This window comes from Colias eurytheme, chromosome 2 (genome assembly GCF_061535395.1).
Source record: "Colias eurytheme isolate Ceu_HAF_F1 chromosome 2, ilColEury1 Martin Lab GWU primary, whole genome shotgun sequence".
NCBI classification, from domain to species: Eukaryota; Metazoa; Arthropoda; class Insecta; order Lepidoptera; family Pieridae; genus Colias; species Colias eurytheme.
Window position 1 is genome coordinate 9,861,155 of NC_142981.1, and position 14,085 is coordinate 9,875,239.

At 32.5% G+C, this 14,085-nt stretch overlaps 3 protein-coding genes and 1 long non-coding RNA gene across 6 annotated transcripts in view; 1 reads left to right on the forward strand and 3 right to left on the reverse strand.

The window, feature by feature from the left end:
* The window catches only part of LOC149910613 (uncharacterized), a 341,209-nt gene that overhangs the window by 312,548 nt on the left and 14,576 nt on the right, over positions 1-14,085 (reverse strand). The gene's annotated exons all lie outside the window — the stretch shown is intronic.
* LOC149910624 (tubulin glycylase 3A-like) lies at positions 237-3,192 on the reverse strand. The gene is made up of 5 exons (XM_090108794.1): positions 3,154-3,192; positions 2,970-3,062; positions 1,728-2,844; positions 1,131-1,646; positions 237-1,060 (listed from the first exon to the last, which is right to left on the reverse strand). Exons 1-5 carry the CDS (start codon positions 3,190-3,192, stop codon positions 237-239), a joined length of 2,589 nt encoding a protein of 862 aa, XP_089964920.1.
* LOC149910625 (tubulin glycylase 3A-like) lies at positions 3,999-7,972 on the reverse strand. 2 transcript variants are annotated; one of them, XM_090108197.1, is made up of 10 exons: positions 7,776-7,972; positions 7,480-7,676; positions 7,186-7,361; positions 6,663-7,103; positions 5,899-6,110; positions 5,741-5,831; positions 5,493-5,663; positions 5,157-5,410; positions 4,736-5,076; positions 4,471-4,649 (listed from the first exon to the last, which is right to left on the reverse strand). In XM_090108197.1, the coding sequence occupies exons 1-10, from the start codon at positions 7,897-7,899 to the stop codon at positions 4,611-4,613; spliced, it is 2,046 nt and encodes a 681-aa protein (XP_089964323.1). In that variant the 5' UTR covers positions 7,900-7,972; the 3' UTR covers positions 4,471-4,610. The 2 variants fall into 2 exon arrangements, with proteins under 2 accessions (XP_089964319.1, XP_089964323.1); XM_090108193.1 differs by having other exon boundaries at positions 3,999-5,076.
* GckIII (Germinal centre kinase III) overlaps positions 9,457-14,085 on the forward strand; it is a 92,167-nt gene continuing 87,538 nt past the window's right edge. For both annotated transcript variants that reach the window (XM_090115680.1, XM_090115685.1), the window contains exon 1: positions 9,457-9,893. In XM_090115680.1, the coding sequence (XP_089971806.1) occupies positions 9,882-9,893 (12 nt within the window). In that variant the 5' untranslated portion in view covers positions 9,457-9,881. The remainder of the gene's footprint in view (positions 9,894-14,085) is intronic.

Consider the following 14,085-nt stretch of genomic DNA (forward strand, 5'->3'; position numbering starts at 1 on the left):
GAGCTTTAATCTTTAGTCGACTGTTTTTCGGCCTGTTCCCATTGACACAAGAAATCGTTTTAATACATTTTTAATACTTAACTGACAGATAAAACCCTGAAGTCTTGAAACGGGCTATGAATACATATTTTATTTGGATTTAAATTAAACACACGGGTGCAAAAAAACATGTATAATTTTAATTGATACCTATTAATAATTATTTACTTAGCATTGTTTTGGAAAAAAGAAATTATTTAATATTCTGCTTCATACTCTTTTTCTTTTTCCTTAATAAATGTTATTATTTTTGATGCCGCTTTAAACATGCTATCATTTTTATGAAAATTAGCTAACAATAATTCTCCGTTTGGTGTAAATGAGGTGATATTCAAATTATCACTTTTCTTGTCATAATATAATGATAGTGCCGAATCCATTTTTTTCTTTTTCTCTGATAAAATATCATTAAAACTTGCTTTTCCAAGAGGTCCATCATCTAGTTTACTGAAACTGAATGATTGCTTTATTTCCGTGTTCTGATAGCGGTTTAGAAATGTATTGAGATCCGTAACACTACAAACGTTCTGTATTCGTTTTAAATGATTGGAGCTAGAGTGAGAAACTGAACAGTCTGTTACCGGAATATTTTTTGAAGACAAACTTTTGTCAGAATTAACATCTTCAATTACAAGAATATCTCCAGATCTATCGCTTTGCCTCTCCGAACTAGGACTCATTTCATTTTCTGACAGAGTACTATGAGTGCAAGAGTCATTACTTTCCTTTGAATTACCATAATTAGTGTCTTCGATAGGTTTTTTCATTACCGTGTCTGTTCCATGTAAACGCTTAAGTTTGTTTAGGACGGCACGAATATTATACTCTGTCCCAATTTCAATGTCATCATAAGATTCTTTTATTTCTATATTACCTCTATAGAAATAGTCATAGGGTAATGAATGACCTTGTATGGTCATATCCGCTGCATTGCCATATTTCGGTAGTGTCATAGGTTGTCGATAAATACATTCGAATTTTCCGGTCGAAGCTTTATGATTATGTGCATAATCGATAACAACTGTAAAGCAATAATAATATTCGTAAACATATTTTAATTAATTTACATATAATTTAAAAATATTTATTACCTTTTATTATATCGGATACAACAGCTGGACAAATTTTTCCAGTTACTAGAGTCGTACTATTGAGATCGGGACATGAATTTATTTCTATCAACCATGGTTTGTATTCTTTGTCCAAAATAAAATCACATCCATATAATTCAAATCGATTTTTGCAAACGGACAAGGTGTCTTGGCAACTAAGCATTATTCCAATAATTGATTTTTTCATTCCTGGGTAAATAATGTTATCCCAAACTTTATCCTTTCCGATGTTATCCAAATAATTTTTGTATTTGTCTAAATCCCACATATTATTCGATGGAAGTTCAGAATGTCTTCCTTCACAATTTGTATACTTTCTTTGTACAGCATTATTCGTCAAATGGATTGATTCATGGTAATTTTTCAGACTATACTTTTGTGAACTAAATTTTAAATAACAGTCCTTGTACATCCAAACAACTAAAGGATACGTACTGGTGACCAAGTAATATTGTCTGATATCAAATTTAGTATCATGGATTAAAAGTGGTTCTTCTGAAAACGCAAAGAATTTTTTAATAATAAACGAAGAATATTTGTTAGCAAAGTTGTAGCAAAATTGTAGCTCATCCTTACCAATATATTTTTGAATAACATGTTTTGCACTTGCTTTATTCAACAAATCGGTGATAACACCTAATTTTGAAGCCATTCGTATGCCTCTCCCTCTTGAACAATGTGCAGGTTTTATTATCCAAATATTATGACATCCTTCACAACTTAATTGTGGTCTATATCTATGAATTTCTTTTAATAAAAATTTAGCATAGCATAAATACAACGGTAACTTATCATACTTATCTTTTCGAAATATTTCGTCTTTAGCAATTATACAATAGTATTTTTTCAAAAATGAATTCCACTGTTCGTTAGTTATTATGTTTATCTCCCGATCAATGTCTTTATGCTGTTTACGTAGCAAATACTCTTTGCATCTTTTTAAAGCAAATACGATGACATTCATAGAAATTTCGCCATCATCAACAAATACTGTTCTGTTATTCGCTACCATTGAAAGTAACCACTTCAATAAACTAGTGCAGGCAGTAATTTTGTAATCTTTTATAAACCCTTCTATTTCGCCAGGCTCAGGTATATTATACGATCGCGGACCATTTACTTCTGCAATATCTTCAATATAGAACCAGTAATTTCTTTTCATTGAAGAGCATAACCCTTGTTTAGAAGTCCACATAGCATCAATTTCTAATTTATTGATAATAGTATTGTAATCTTTAGTCATGTCTATTGTTGTGTCTCTTCGATCATCGCGAGTGCGCCAAACAAAATTGGGACTGCATTTTTCAACAAAATTTGAAAGAAGCAAACGTTCAAGCTCACTTTGCACATCCGTTTTATTGGAAAATGTACCACGTCGTAATTTTGTTAGATTCATTCGATTTGGAGGCAACTTCTCCAGCCATCCACGATCAAGAAGAGCTTTTCGAACGGGACTACAGTTCCCTTGTATGGAAAATATTTTAGCTTCTCGTATTGCTTCAGCTGCTTTTGTTTTCAGGCTTACATACTTCGTAGATTTTGCTTCACATGTGCAAATCACGTAGCTTTTCTCCTTTGGAGAAAGCCCTGCGTGAGAAGTTATTTGATTCTTCTCCATTCGTTTTATCTGGCTATACCCAAACGTATGAAATGGAGTATAAATTCGTTTGACACCAACTTTGTCATAAAATTTCTGAAATTATAACAATTGTACGTACTACTTTACTAACTATATAGTTATAACTTAGTATTTATAAATATTTAATAATATTCGATAATTATATAAATTAGGATCGAGAATTGGGTGGAATTTCTTACTTTAACTAGCCCCGGTCCTGAAGCACTGGCAGAATTTTCAATTGCCAATAGCCTTGTAGCCTCTTTAGGAACAGATTTTGATTTCGTTATTTTCTACGAATAAAAATATGTAACTTTAATATGTAAAACGTTTGATATTATGATCATGGTATGTTTAAAGATTAATTAAAAATTAAACGCTCACTTTCTTCCTTTTTACATATTTCTTTTTTCCTATTGGCATTGTGATAAAGGCTCTTTATTCATCCCCAATAGATTTACGATACTAATAATTATTTCTGAAAAATATATGTTATTACTTTTAGTGTAAAACAGGTGATCATTGGCAAGTGCACTTTATAATTTATTTAAGCATATCTTTTTAGGGAACTCTATTTCGGTCTAGGTACATATCGTTGTGATTGCCTAAGATTTGCATGTGCCTTTCGTTGGTCAACATAATATAATCAATTATCAAACGAATCATAGAAGTCATAACTCTGCGGATAATGAGAACCTTTTAATACCTTTATATTTTCGATCCAAATCATTATTGTGTTGCTTTTTATTTAAAACATATTTTTGATTTAAATGATTTTGATCTTTATGATTAATTCAAATAATATTGTGATGTAATTTACAGATTAGACAATATATGTCAATTATCGTCACTTTCTTTCAAGTAAATGAGTTTATTCAAGAGTTTATTGCACGGTTATTGCCAGTGTGAAGCGGACCTTTACGAAAAGCAACGACTAAGGGCGTATTCAGAAAAAAAGCTTGAAACTTATAAGCGCTTATCGGCGCTTGTCATGTTCATATATTTTCCTGCGCGGGTTACCAGCGCTGACAAGCGCCGATAAGCGCTTATAAGCGCTTATAAGTTTCAAGCTTTCTTTCTGAATACGCCCTATGGTTGGACCTTGGTGTGGGTTGGAGTTTGGACTAAGGGTACGGTTATACGAATGGGATACCTATACTATGAGGAATAGGTAAATAAAGTAGAATGAATAAAATAATGATTACTATATTTTCCTTATATTAAGTAGAATTTGTATTGGATAACAAATTTTAAAATTTAGAAGCTTTGTAACAATTTAAAGACTACAACGAGTGAGGATCATGCAAAAATTATTGAGATTTCATGAGAACATATTTTTATTACTTTTCTTAAACAACAAATCCTCTTCCTCGATTAAAGGAGAGTCGATAACCCTGTATGGTGCGTAAATAGACGTACAGCTTTTTGAAAATGTTATGGGTTTTTGTTTTGATTTATTTTCTTCACGCATTTTACTGATGCTTCTACCGATAGCACTTAATTTTTTAATTGGATTTAAATCGTTTGGAAAACTGCGGGAAAATGATGGTTCCAAATTTTGTTTTATATTTCCCGGCGTGACGCTCGATTTAGTTTGTCGTATTGATGTCATAGCATCATTCCTATCAGAAATTTTGTTTTGTACAGAAATAGTAGATCGCAGAATACTTGCAGTTTCCCGTTCCCATTCAATAGGATCTATGTAACAACGTTTGTTACCAACCGACCTATCAATCTTTGGCTTCTCCGATTTCTTCGCTGACTCGGTACGGTATTTACTAACGTGGTTGAGTGTTTGGTTATCTTCAGGACGACAGCATGAATGGGGCTTCACCCGCCGTTTAGATTCTGTGTTTCTTTCTCGTGTTCCTCGATGTGTCCTAAAAGAGACGGCAGATGTTTTACGCTTTTTGGAACCGTTTTTTAAACTGATATTTGTTTTCATGGCAGTGACAGCTTGGCGTACCGTGAGCGAATCCTTTGGACCTACTAAAATACCGTCTTTATTAGTGGGTAAAGCATCGTAGGGATTAAGCCACGTCAAAAAGTCTGTTATTATGGGACCACTGTATTCAGCTGGAACAGGCTGATCTACATCTAGAGTTATATCGCCTACTGGTAATGGGGGATTGAACGGTGTAACACTTTTTTGTTCAAACTTCTTGTCTTTAGTCTTTTTCAACAACCTTTTGCCGTTGATACATAATTGCAAACCAAGATAAGCAGGAGCTTTTGGTATAACTTGGCGATAAACTAATTCAAAGGTTCCCGTATCAGCTTCTGGATTGGCACGTCGATCTAAAACCACTGAAATAAGAAATTACATAAATTTTGCTTGTGTAACTTTTTTGAAACATAATAGTCTTAAAGTCTTTCAAAACTCATACCTTTTACAACATCCTCAAGACATTGCGGACATAACCTTGCTGTCACCGATGTAGTGGGCGCTAAATCTGGACTAGAATTAATTTCAATAAGCCACGGAGTAAAATCTTCTGTTAACATAAAATCAGCACCATATAATTCAAAACTATTCTGCCTTTTATCCATCGAATCTTGGCACGCTAACATAGCACCAATAAGGCATTGTTTAATTCCAGGGTAGATTTTGGTGTCCCACATTTCATATTTACCTATCTGTCTTCAAAAATTGAATACGCAATTACAACCATTAGTGAAATTTTAAATAATTAGTGATAGTGATTTAAAATTTTAATATTTACCTCAGATATGCTTTAAAGGTGTGACAGTCCCACATATTTTCATCGGGCAGAGCTTTATCCCGTTCACCAGTATTTTTATATTTCGTCTGTATTGCATTGTTCGTTAGATGAACTGATTCGTGATAATTTGACAAACTGAATATTTGAGAACTAAATCTTAAATAACTATCTCTGAAAAAAGATTGCTTGTTACTAAATTTCTCAGTAATATACGATGGACTAATTAAAAATCTTGACTACTTTCTTACTTGTAAACCCAAATTGTTAGCGGCTGACAATTTGTTATCAAAAACCATTGTCGTATATCGAATTTTGTTTCATAAATAACCAAAGGATTTTCTGAAAATAAGCAACAATATTTTATTGTGAAAAACTAGTGCCTTATAACTATTAATAATATTAATACCAATATATTTTTGAACGACATATCTAGTCTTCTGCGCGGGAACGTTTATGAGACCAATTATGTCTTTAATGTTGTTCATTAACTGAATGCCTTTGCCACGACATTTATTGCCAGGTTTCACTATCCAGATATTCAGCACTCCATCGATATCCATTTGGGGCCAAAATTTTACCATTGTCCCTAATGTTTTAGCTGCTTTACGTTCTAATTGCCTGCAAATGATTTACTTTTTAGTATTTTTGCTGCTTGAATATCATTAAATGGTTACGCAATAACACGTAATTTGAAAAAAATGGAAATAATATATCGTGAAAATACTAAAAATATTGTCTCTCAAAATTTTCGAGTTCCATTGATACAACATTGTAAAGATATGTTGGAAATTGGAATGTAATGTATGGTGTCGGTGCAGATGTTATGATAATATAACAATCATCTTACACATAAAACCGAGAGAATTGAAGAAATTCGCTAAGCAAAAGGCGTAGGCTCAAATCGCACCCCACGCTCAGATATTTTCTTTTCTACCAATTTTTTTAAATAAATATGTCGTGCAGTTGTATATAAATTATGAACATATCTGATATCATATTAAAATCAGAATTAATATTTACATTCCAATAAACAAGCGCACATTACATAGCATGTTATCATAATTGTTTTTAATGACGCACCATTAGTGATCTCACTACGATATAATTCGATTATTATCGAACGTGTTTGTTTTAATATCTAATTTGCATCTTTATGGAAAATAAACATACCGTATGTTTACATTTTTGTCTTCAGAAAATTTAGAATTTTCGTGTACCAGGAGATAATGGTGTGTGAGGAATTGATCCCATTCATGTTCCCAAACGTGTGGCGATTGATCTTCTGTGTCATCAATATCTTTATGCGTAAAGAATGTAATATATTCGTTGAGTCTCGATATTGCGAATTCTATAGAACTAAATGGGACCTTTCCATGAGCTGATATTAATCCTTGGTCTCCCTTCGCTTGAAGACTGATGGAAAGCCATTTAAGGACACTGATGCAGGCCGTGATTCTAAAGTCATCGATAAATTCTTCCAGACTATCAGAATTGTAAATGTTGTAGCAACGAGGGAACCGCGTTAATGCTACTCCTGGATCCGTATACCAATGCATTTGCGTCAGTGAAGACGTTAAACCTTCTTTAGTAGTGAATATCGATCTACAGAATCTAAAAAAAGTTATTTTAGTTAAACGCTATAAAATATGTAAGTATATTAAAGATTTATGTCGCACCTAGAGAACTTTTATACCTGCTTATAATAACTTCCTTGTTACTGAGCAACCAATCGTATTTATCTCGCTTGGTTGTCCAAAGAAAATCAACTGAATGGTGTTCCATAAATTTATATAAAATCATTCTTTCTACTTTCGTCAACTCTTTTCCAGATACTTTTCTGGGATCGACATTCACTGGTGGATGACGAACCTGCACACGATCAAATATTTTTCAAGGTAATAATTTTACCGGAATTAGAACGAAAAAATATGAAGGTAGGTATAGGTACAAAAAAAAAAATAATGAAGTTAAGATATATTTCTGCTACCTTGTGAGATTCATACTTCTCGATCCAACCTCTTTCAAGTAGTGCACGCCGAACAGCAGGAAATCCGCCACCCTTTATCATAAATACTTTACGCTCTCTCATTGCCGTGTCCGCAATCTTCTTTAACTCATTCCATCTTTCTGGACTCACCCAACTTTTATATTCCTTCAACTGTTCCAAAGAAGACGTTGTCTCCACTGAAATAGGAAAATGGTTATTCGTGTTTTAATGATAAATAAGAATGAGAAATCTCATCAAATCATCATAGTATCAAACTAGTTTAAGAATGACTAAACCTGGGCCATGATCAGATTTCGATAGAGATACAGCGCTAGTTGGTCGAAATTCTTTTTTCGCTATACTATCCTTATGAAGCTTCGAGTCAGAGACGCTCTCTTCCAAATCCATAGTTACAGCCATGGGAAACGTTTATATCTTATGTGTATTCTGGAAAAATATTTATAGATCGTAGGGGTCATTGTTAAAATTTATTTCATCGTCTGTGCAGACGTCTGTGCAGTACACCTGATGATAAGGAACTGACTTTATATCGGATCAGATTTACAGTGCAATAACCTAGTTTATTTAACCTACATCAGGAGTTCCTTCCTAGTATGGAGGCATCCGTACTCATCACGGGCTGGCACTGTGTTAATGACGTCACAAACATACGTCCTTCGTGGAGCGTGCAAATGTATACGGAAATTAGTAAAACCAATAAATTACTCTCACCGTTTTTAGAATGTATCTGGTACGGTAATTAGAAAACTGGGTTAAAGGTAGATAATGATCACAAAAATTAGAATAATGACTGTTATTATAATTTTTCAACTGCAAATTTATTCTGATATGCTATTCAACTATGCATTGTTGTTAAAATTGTCAAATAGTCAATAACATTAGTTTTGAATAATTGAAGAAGGTCCTATAGGTATAAGACTGTGTAAGACCAATTATTGCTCTATTTCACTGTACGGTAAAAATATATAATATTGTAATAATATCTGAACGACAAAACTATAATGTTTCTCAAATTTAACTACATAGGAGTCTTTGGGTTATATTATTCTATATATTTTCTTTATTATAAATTTAAATACACTATTGTAAAAAATAAAAATTTAAACATGTAACAGGATTTTTTCAAATTGTTGGATAATATGTTGAGTAGAATGTTACACTATGTATAATATTACAATATCATTATCATAATAAAGCAAAATATAACATTAAATTATTACAACATGTTTTGGGTGTTGCGGAATCAGTGAATGGTATGAAAACACAGTATGAAAAGGTCATTACACATGGCAATACCACGGCTAACTTCACGCATCACGTCGTTATGTTGTCGTATCCGATAGCACTTGACAGTCTTTTTCCGTGCAGTTGGTGCTCCTGAACAGCGTTCCCAACCGTACGATAATTATCGTACAAACACGATAATTTGGTGCCTACGTACGATGTACGATAGCATGTTATTATCGTACGCTGATTTTACGATAATTTCTATCAGGCAAAATTCGAGAATTTATATTATTTCACCCATACAAATATGAAATTTTGACGTGTTTCATATCGAACTTTCATGGGAACAGTGAAATTTTTTCAGATTGAATTTTAAACTTGGCGCGTTTATTGAACATAAAGTGGAAAGGGAATCGGTTCAGGTCTGTAATCTGTACCATGCGTAAAACCAAAGAGTATAATGTATAGTAGGGTACGTAAAACGTTTGGGTTTCAGTGTCCTTTTGATTTGACAGCGGTAGTTAAAAAAAGACTAATTATAGAGAACTTGCATACATATCAATATTACAATTTATATGATTTATTTATTTATAATTGACTTTATTCTAAAAAGTACGATAATTTCGAACCAAAAACGCCTAATGTACGATAATTTTACGCCCCTGGTACGATAATCAGCTCACTTCAGGTTGCTAACACTGCTCCTGAATATGACATGAAATGATGAAAGCAAGATGGCGAGTTCATCTCCGGTTGATCGTTCGCTTCGTGTTACTTCAACACACATTTGATGTCATTTGTCGTTTTGGTTTCTTAAATATTTTTGAATTTACAAACAATATATAAATTTAAAAAGTCGCGAAGTGTTTGTTCAGATTTCGGGATTTTGGCATAATTTATAACTTAGATGTGCATCTATCCCACCTGAGGAATGTTGGTTTTTTTCAGTGATTTGTGATTCGGTCAGGTGTTTTCGTTTTCGAGTTAAAATTTTGTTCTTGCGCAGTGAGTGAAGCTACAGAGTTTAGATGTTTTTGTGTCGTGGGGATGTTAGATGTCGGGACTGTTTTCAATGTTGGGAAACAAAAGCGTGAACTATTTGTTTTGATAGAACGTGATAAATTACATTGAGAAGGTCGGACTCGACAGGAGTGATGGCCTGTGAGGTAAGATAACTTGTTTGTTTTATATTTTAAGTGGAATAAAAAATCATTCTTATTATTTTTTGTGTCTACTATATTGTCTTACTAGATTTTTAAATTGTATCAGCTTCATTGAAGTGAAAATTATTTATTGAAGTCTGTGGACAGTTTAATCAGTGATGTGTAACCATGTGATACAATTTTTTGCAGCCACAGTCAATGTATTTGCAATTGTTATTATCAACTGTAAATCCCACAAAGAATGTATGATTCTACTGATAATTGATAATTTCATAGAATTTATTATATCTATATCCCTCTAGATAAACACAACTTCTGGTTGATAGTGAAGTTTTTAACTAATATAAATGAATGAAGATATTTATTTTATAAAACTAAATTGGTGAGACCATAATTTAATCAGATAGTTTAAAAAGTTTCGCCTGCTTTTAGATATTTTAATAGTAACATCATCAGTTGCCTCATCAAATATAAATATGTGATACATCTTATCTTGTATAGAACATTGATAGTTTGAACATTTAATTTATCAGTATATGTAATAAAGTTTTTTTTATATTTAGAATTACAATAAATAGTTATCATTATTTTGTATGATAATTTTATCTTTTAGAAATTATTGTTGGATTAATTGATACACAGCACAGGTGTGTTATCCGGGAAAATAATTTCAGAATATTTTGATAAATTTTGACGGAACTAAATGTTTCCGTTTATTAAACTAATGTTATACTTAAGTTTAAAGTTAATGTAACTATAAATAAATATTTATTTAATCCATGAGAAATAAAAAGCTATTTTTTTAATCCCTTTATAATTATATAGATAGTATTTTCAATACTTGTTTCATATTGACAACTCTAGAATCAAGGCATAAATTTTAGATCATGTTCTTATTATGCAACAAATAGTTTACATACTGATTCTATTATTTTCTTGATTTATATAAGAATGGTTGAATTATTCATTAACTTAAATAACACTTATTGTATTGAGAATGTAATAATATGGTAAATTTTTTAGAAATAAGGATGTCGGTTCAACAAATTCTATTTCTTTCTGCTATCGCAAAACAATGTAGACTCAAACTTTGTTCTTCAAAGATTTGCTTAGGTATTCTCAAGAATAAGTGGTTTATACAATACAGATTTTAATACCAATAGGCCAAAACATAGTATTTTTCTATTCAACTTGGACTTTTTGGAATTAAATCATCACTAATTAGTTAAATACCTTTAGCTTTACCTAAATACTATTCAATTCATGAATGATGAAATTAGGTATCTATAATAGTACAGTAATGATATCAGACAGGTAATTAAATAATGGTCAAATAACTATGTAGTTCTGTCAGTAGCAATTATTTTGATTTTTACAATACATATTTAAGATATTTTATTAATAGATTTTGGATATGTACTTTTAAAATTTTCTCAGAAATGGAAAATTTGCTTTGTTGTGGATCTGTAACTTGAATGCTACCATATGCTACTAAATATGTTGAATATACTCCAATATGCACCTATTTCCATTCATTTGTACAGGAAATAACAGTAAATAAATATAGCGTAATTTGGATATAATGCGGTACATTCGGTAAACTTTACATTAGCGATATCATTTCGTAATTGTAACATTTGTTTGCGGTTTCCCACGATACAATTGTTATTCTTAGGAGAGCGTGTGCGTGGCTCGGCCGCTGAGGCGGTTATCGTGAGACCCCACTATTACATTTTCGGAGGTCAGATTGTACTGTAACTAGTTTATAATAATTTGGAAAATCCAAAAGTGCACGCCTCATAATTTTTTTTTAATAAATATTTATTAATTATTATTTTTGTTTATTTAATAACAATTAAACCACATCGAATCAGACCCTGAAAAATGAAAGGGTTCTATTCCTGAGCATACTCAAGCGTAAGAGAAAAAAAAAGACTCGATTAGTAAAGTATTTCGGTCGCTATCGTGTTAACAAGAAAAAGGATCCGCACATACAGACACACGGACGTCCAAGACAGAACTTTTTTAAACTGTTTTTTAACTAGTTTAAATAACAAAAATGACATCAAAAATATCATGAACGTTAAAAATAGTGTTTTTTCTTAATATGTGTGTGTATGTATTATCTTACAAGTGCAATGTATGATACATAAAGACATTTTAAGTTTGAAAAATCAGATGTTTTGCGCGAAGTGACAGTAGTACCCACCTCAACGCTTCGCTTATGAGGCGTGCAAAATGCGTACTTGTTGACCCTGTTAGCGAGCCGTCAATGATTTCGTCTTTAACGGACAAGATGTGATTCCGCTGCGTGCAGCGTGCCCTAGTCAGCTCAAGTTAATTGACTACACGTTATTACGTTTTTATCATTATAGGGTACATATTTAATCTGTGTAGTTAATAATTGTCGAGCGTCTAATGAAATGTTCGGAATTCCATGGGATACAATGATTGCACATTTATTAATGCGGATTAATGATCATTTTGTAAGCTTCTATGAGTCAGCTTTTTTACATGTGGAAGCGAAAAAAACGGTACCATCTACACGTTAAAACAAACGTCGCGGTCGTGATGTTTGTATTGTGACTAGCGTTATCTATGTGGGCCGTGGTTTCCTCACAGGGCCTCCGGTTGCACCCGTGGCCGTACATCAGTGTAAACTCGGCACATATGACCAGCTCAGCTTGAACTGTTATGGCTCAGGAATAATAGAATTTTGTATCGAGGCAACAATGCAAGGCGCATTCAGACGTGTCCCACGCAATTGGTTGCGTTAGGCAAACCAAATAAGCTTTGTAAATGTCGTCGACGGCTTCAATGTTTGCATTCCGATACTACTATATTTTATTAAAAGTCTTGATATTGGATATATTCCATGCGTTTGCATATCCCATTTCAAATACACGAAGCCTGAAACTACGACTTCACATATTTTATAAATTAAACAGGAGCATTGAAATAAAAATATTGATCATGTATAGAAGTAATCAGTAAAACAAACCTTAGGATTGTTTTTTAGTCCTGGCCTTACTAGCTCTCTGTCATTGTTGTAGAAAATTTCATTTGTATTCAGAAACCGCCTAATTGCCCGTGCGTGAGTTTATAGACTTTAAATCACTCGAGAGTTTCTTGTTTCAATTATTACAGCGTGTACTTGTTACAAAACATGTAAGGTCAAGTCTTTAATAAATCCTTGGACTGGAGTTGACAGAACAAAGAAGTTAAACTTGACTGTAGCTAACGAAACATAAACTTGTTTCGTCTACTCTCAGGAAATTGCAATTCGCGATTTATACTTTTAAAAGGACATTTTTATTTTTTATCTGCGCATTTATATACGTATTATATTTACCACGATTGTTATTCACACACGTCGAACAAAAGGTTTTTTTGCGCGATAATCTTTATCTGATTTTCTTTTATTTATGTGGTTCAATTGTAGATTTAGCTACATCATTATATTATGCCAACTAATTTATTTTTTTACTTACTACTGCTGTGGTCGTAGTGGTGCAGTGTGTTAATAAAAAGTCTATTCAAAATTATTGTTAGTCATCTTGTCGATTTAAAACATTTTCAGTAAGGCAGTCGTGCGCATAGGTCGTTGACCCGGATTTATCAACAATCAACTTCATAGGAAACTATGAATAAAGTTAAAATATTTACATATTCAACTATCGATGTACCTTGTTTATTACAAATTCTATTGTTTTAAATTTCGGGAAAGTACCTAATTGAAATCAATTGCATCATTTAGGTTCAAATTAATTATGTATCAATGTATTTATCTCACATTCTAATTAATACCCCACTTTATGTGATTTATATTTAAAAACAAAACGCACCTTCAAAATTTTCGGTAACTAGAGACAAAATTTAACAGTTAGTTTTTGTGTATAGAATCGTGCATAATTCCAGAGTTGCGGACAAACTCGGTCGACGCTATTGTTAATAAATTGCCAGTAGGTACAGTACAAGTACAACCGACAACGCTGCATTTATATTTAACCTTTTTGAATGAAGTTACCCTTTGACTGCAACGTGAAGCCAACGAAACGATCGTTTATAAATACTCGTGCAACCTAAGTAGTTTAGTTGTATTGAAGAGGATGTGTGCTGTGAACACCCTGGCTGCGTGAGCAGTCAATAATAAGCCATCTTGAGGCTATGGCAAAGTTAAGGGATTTGGTGTAAA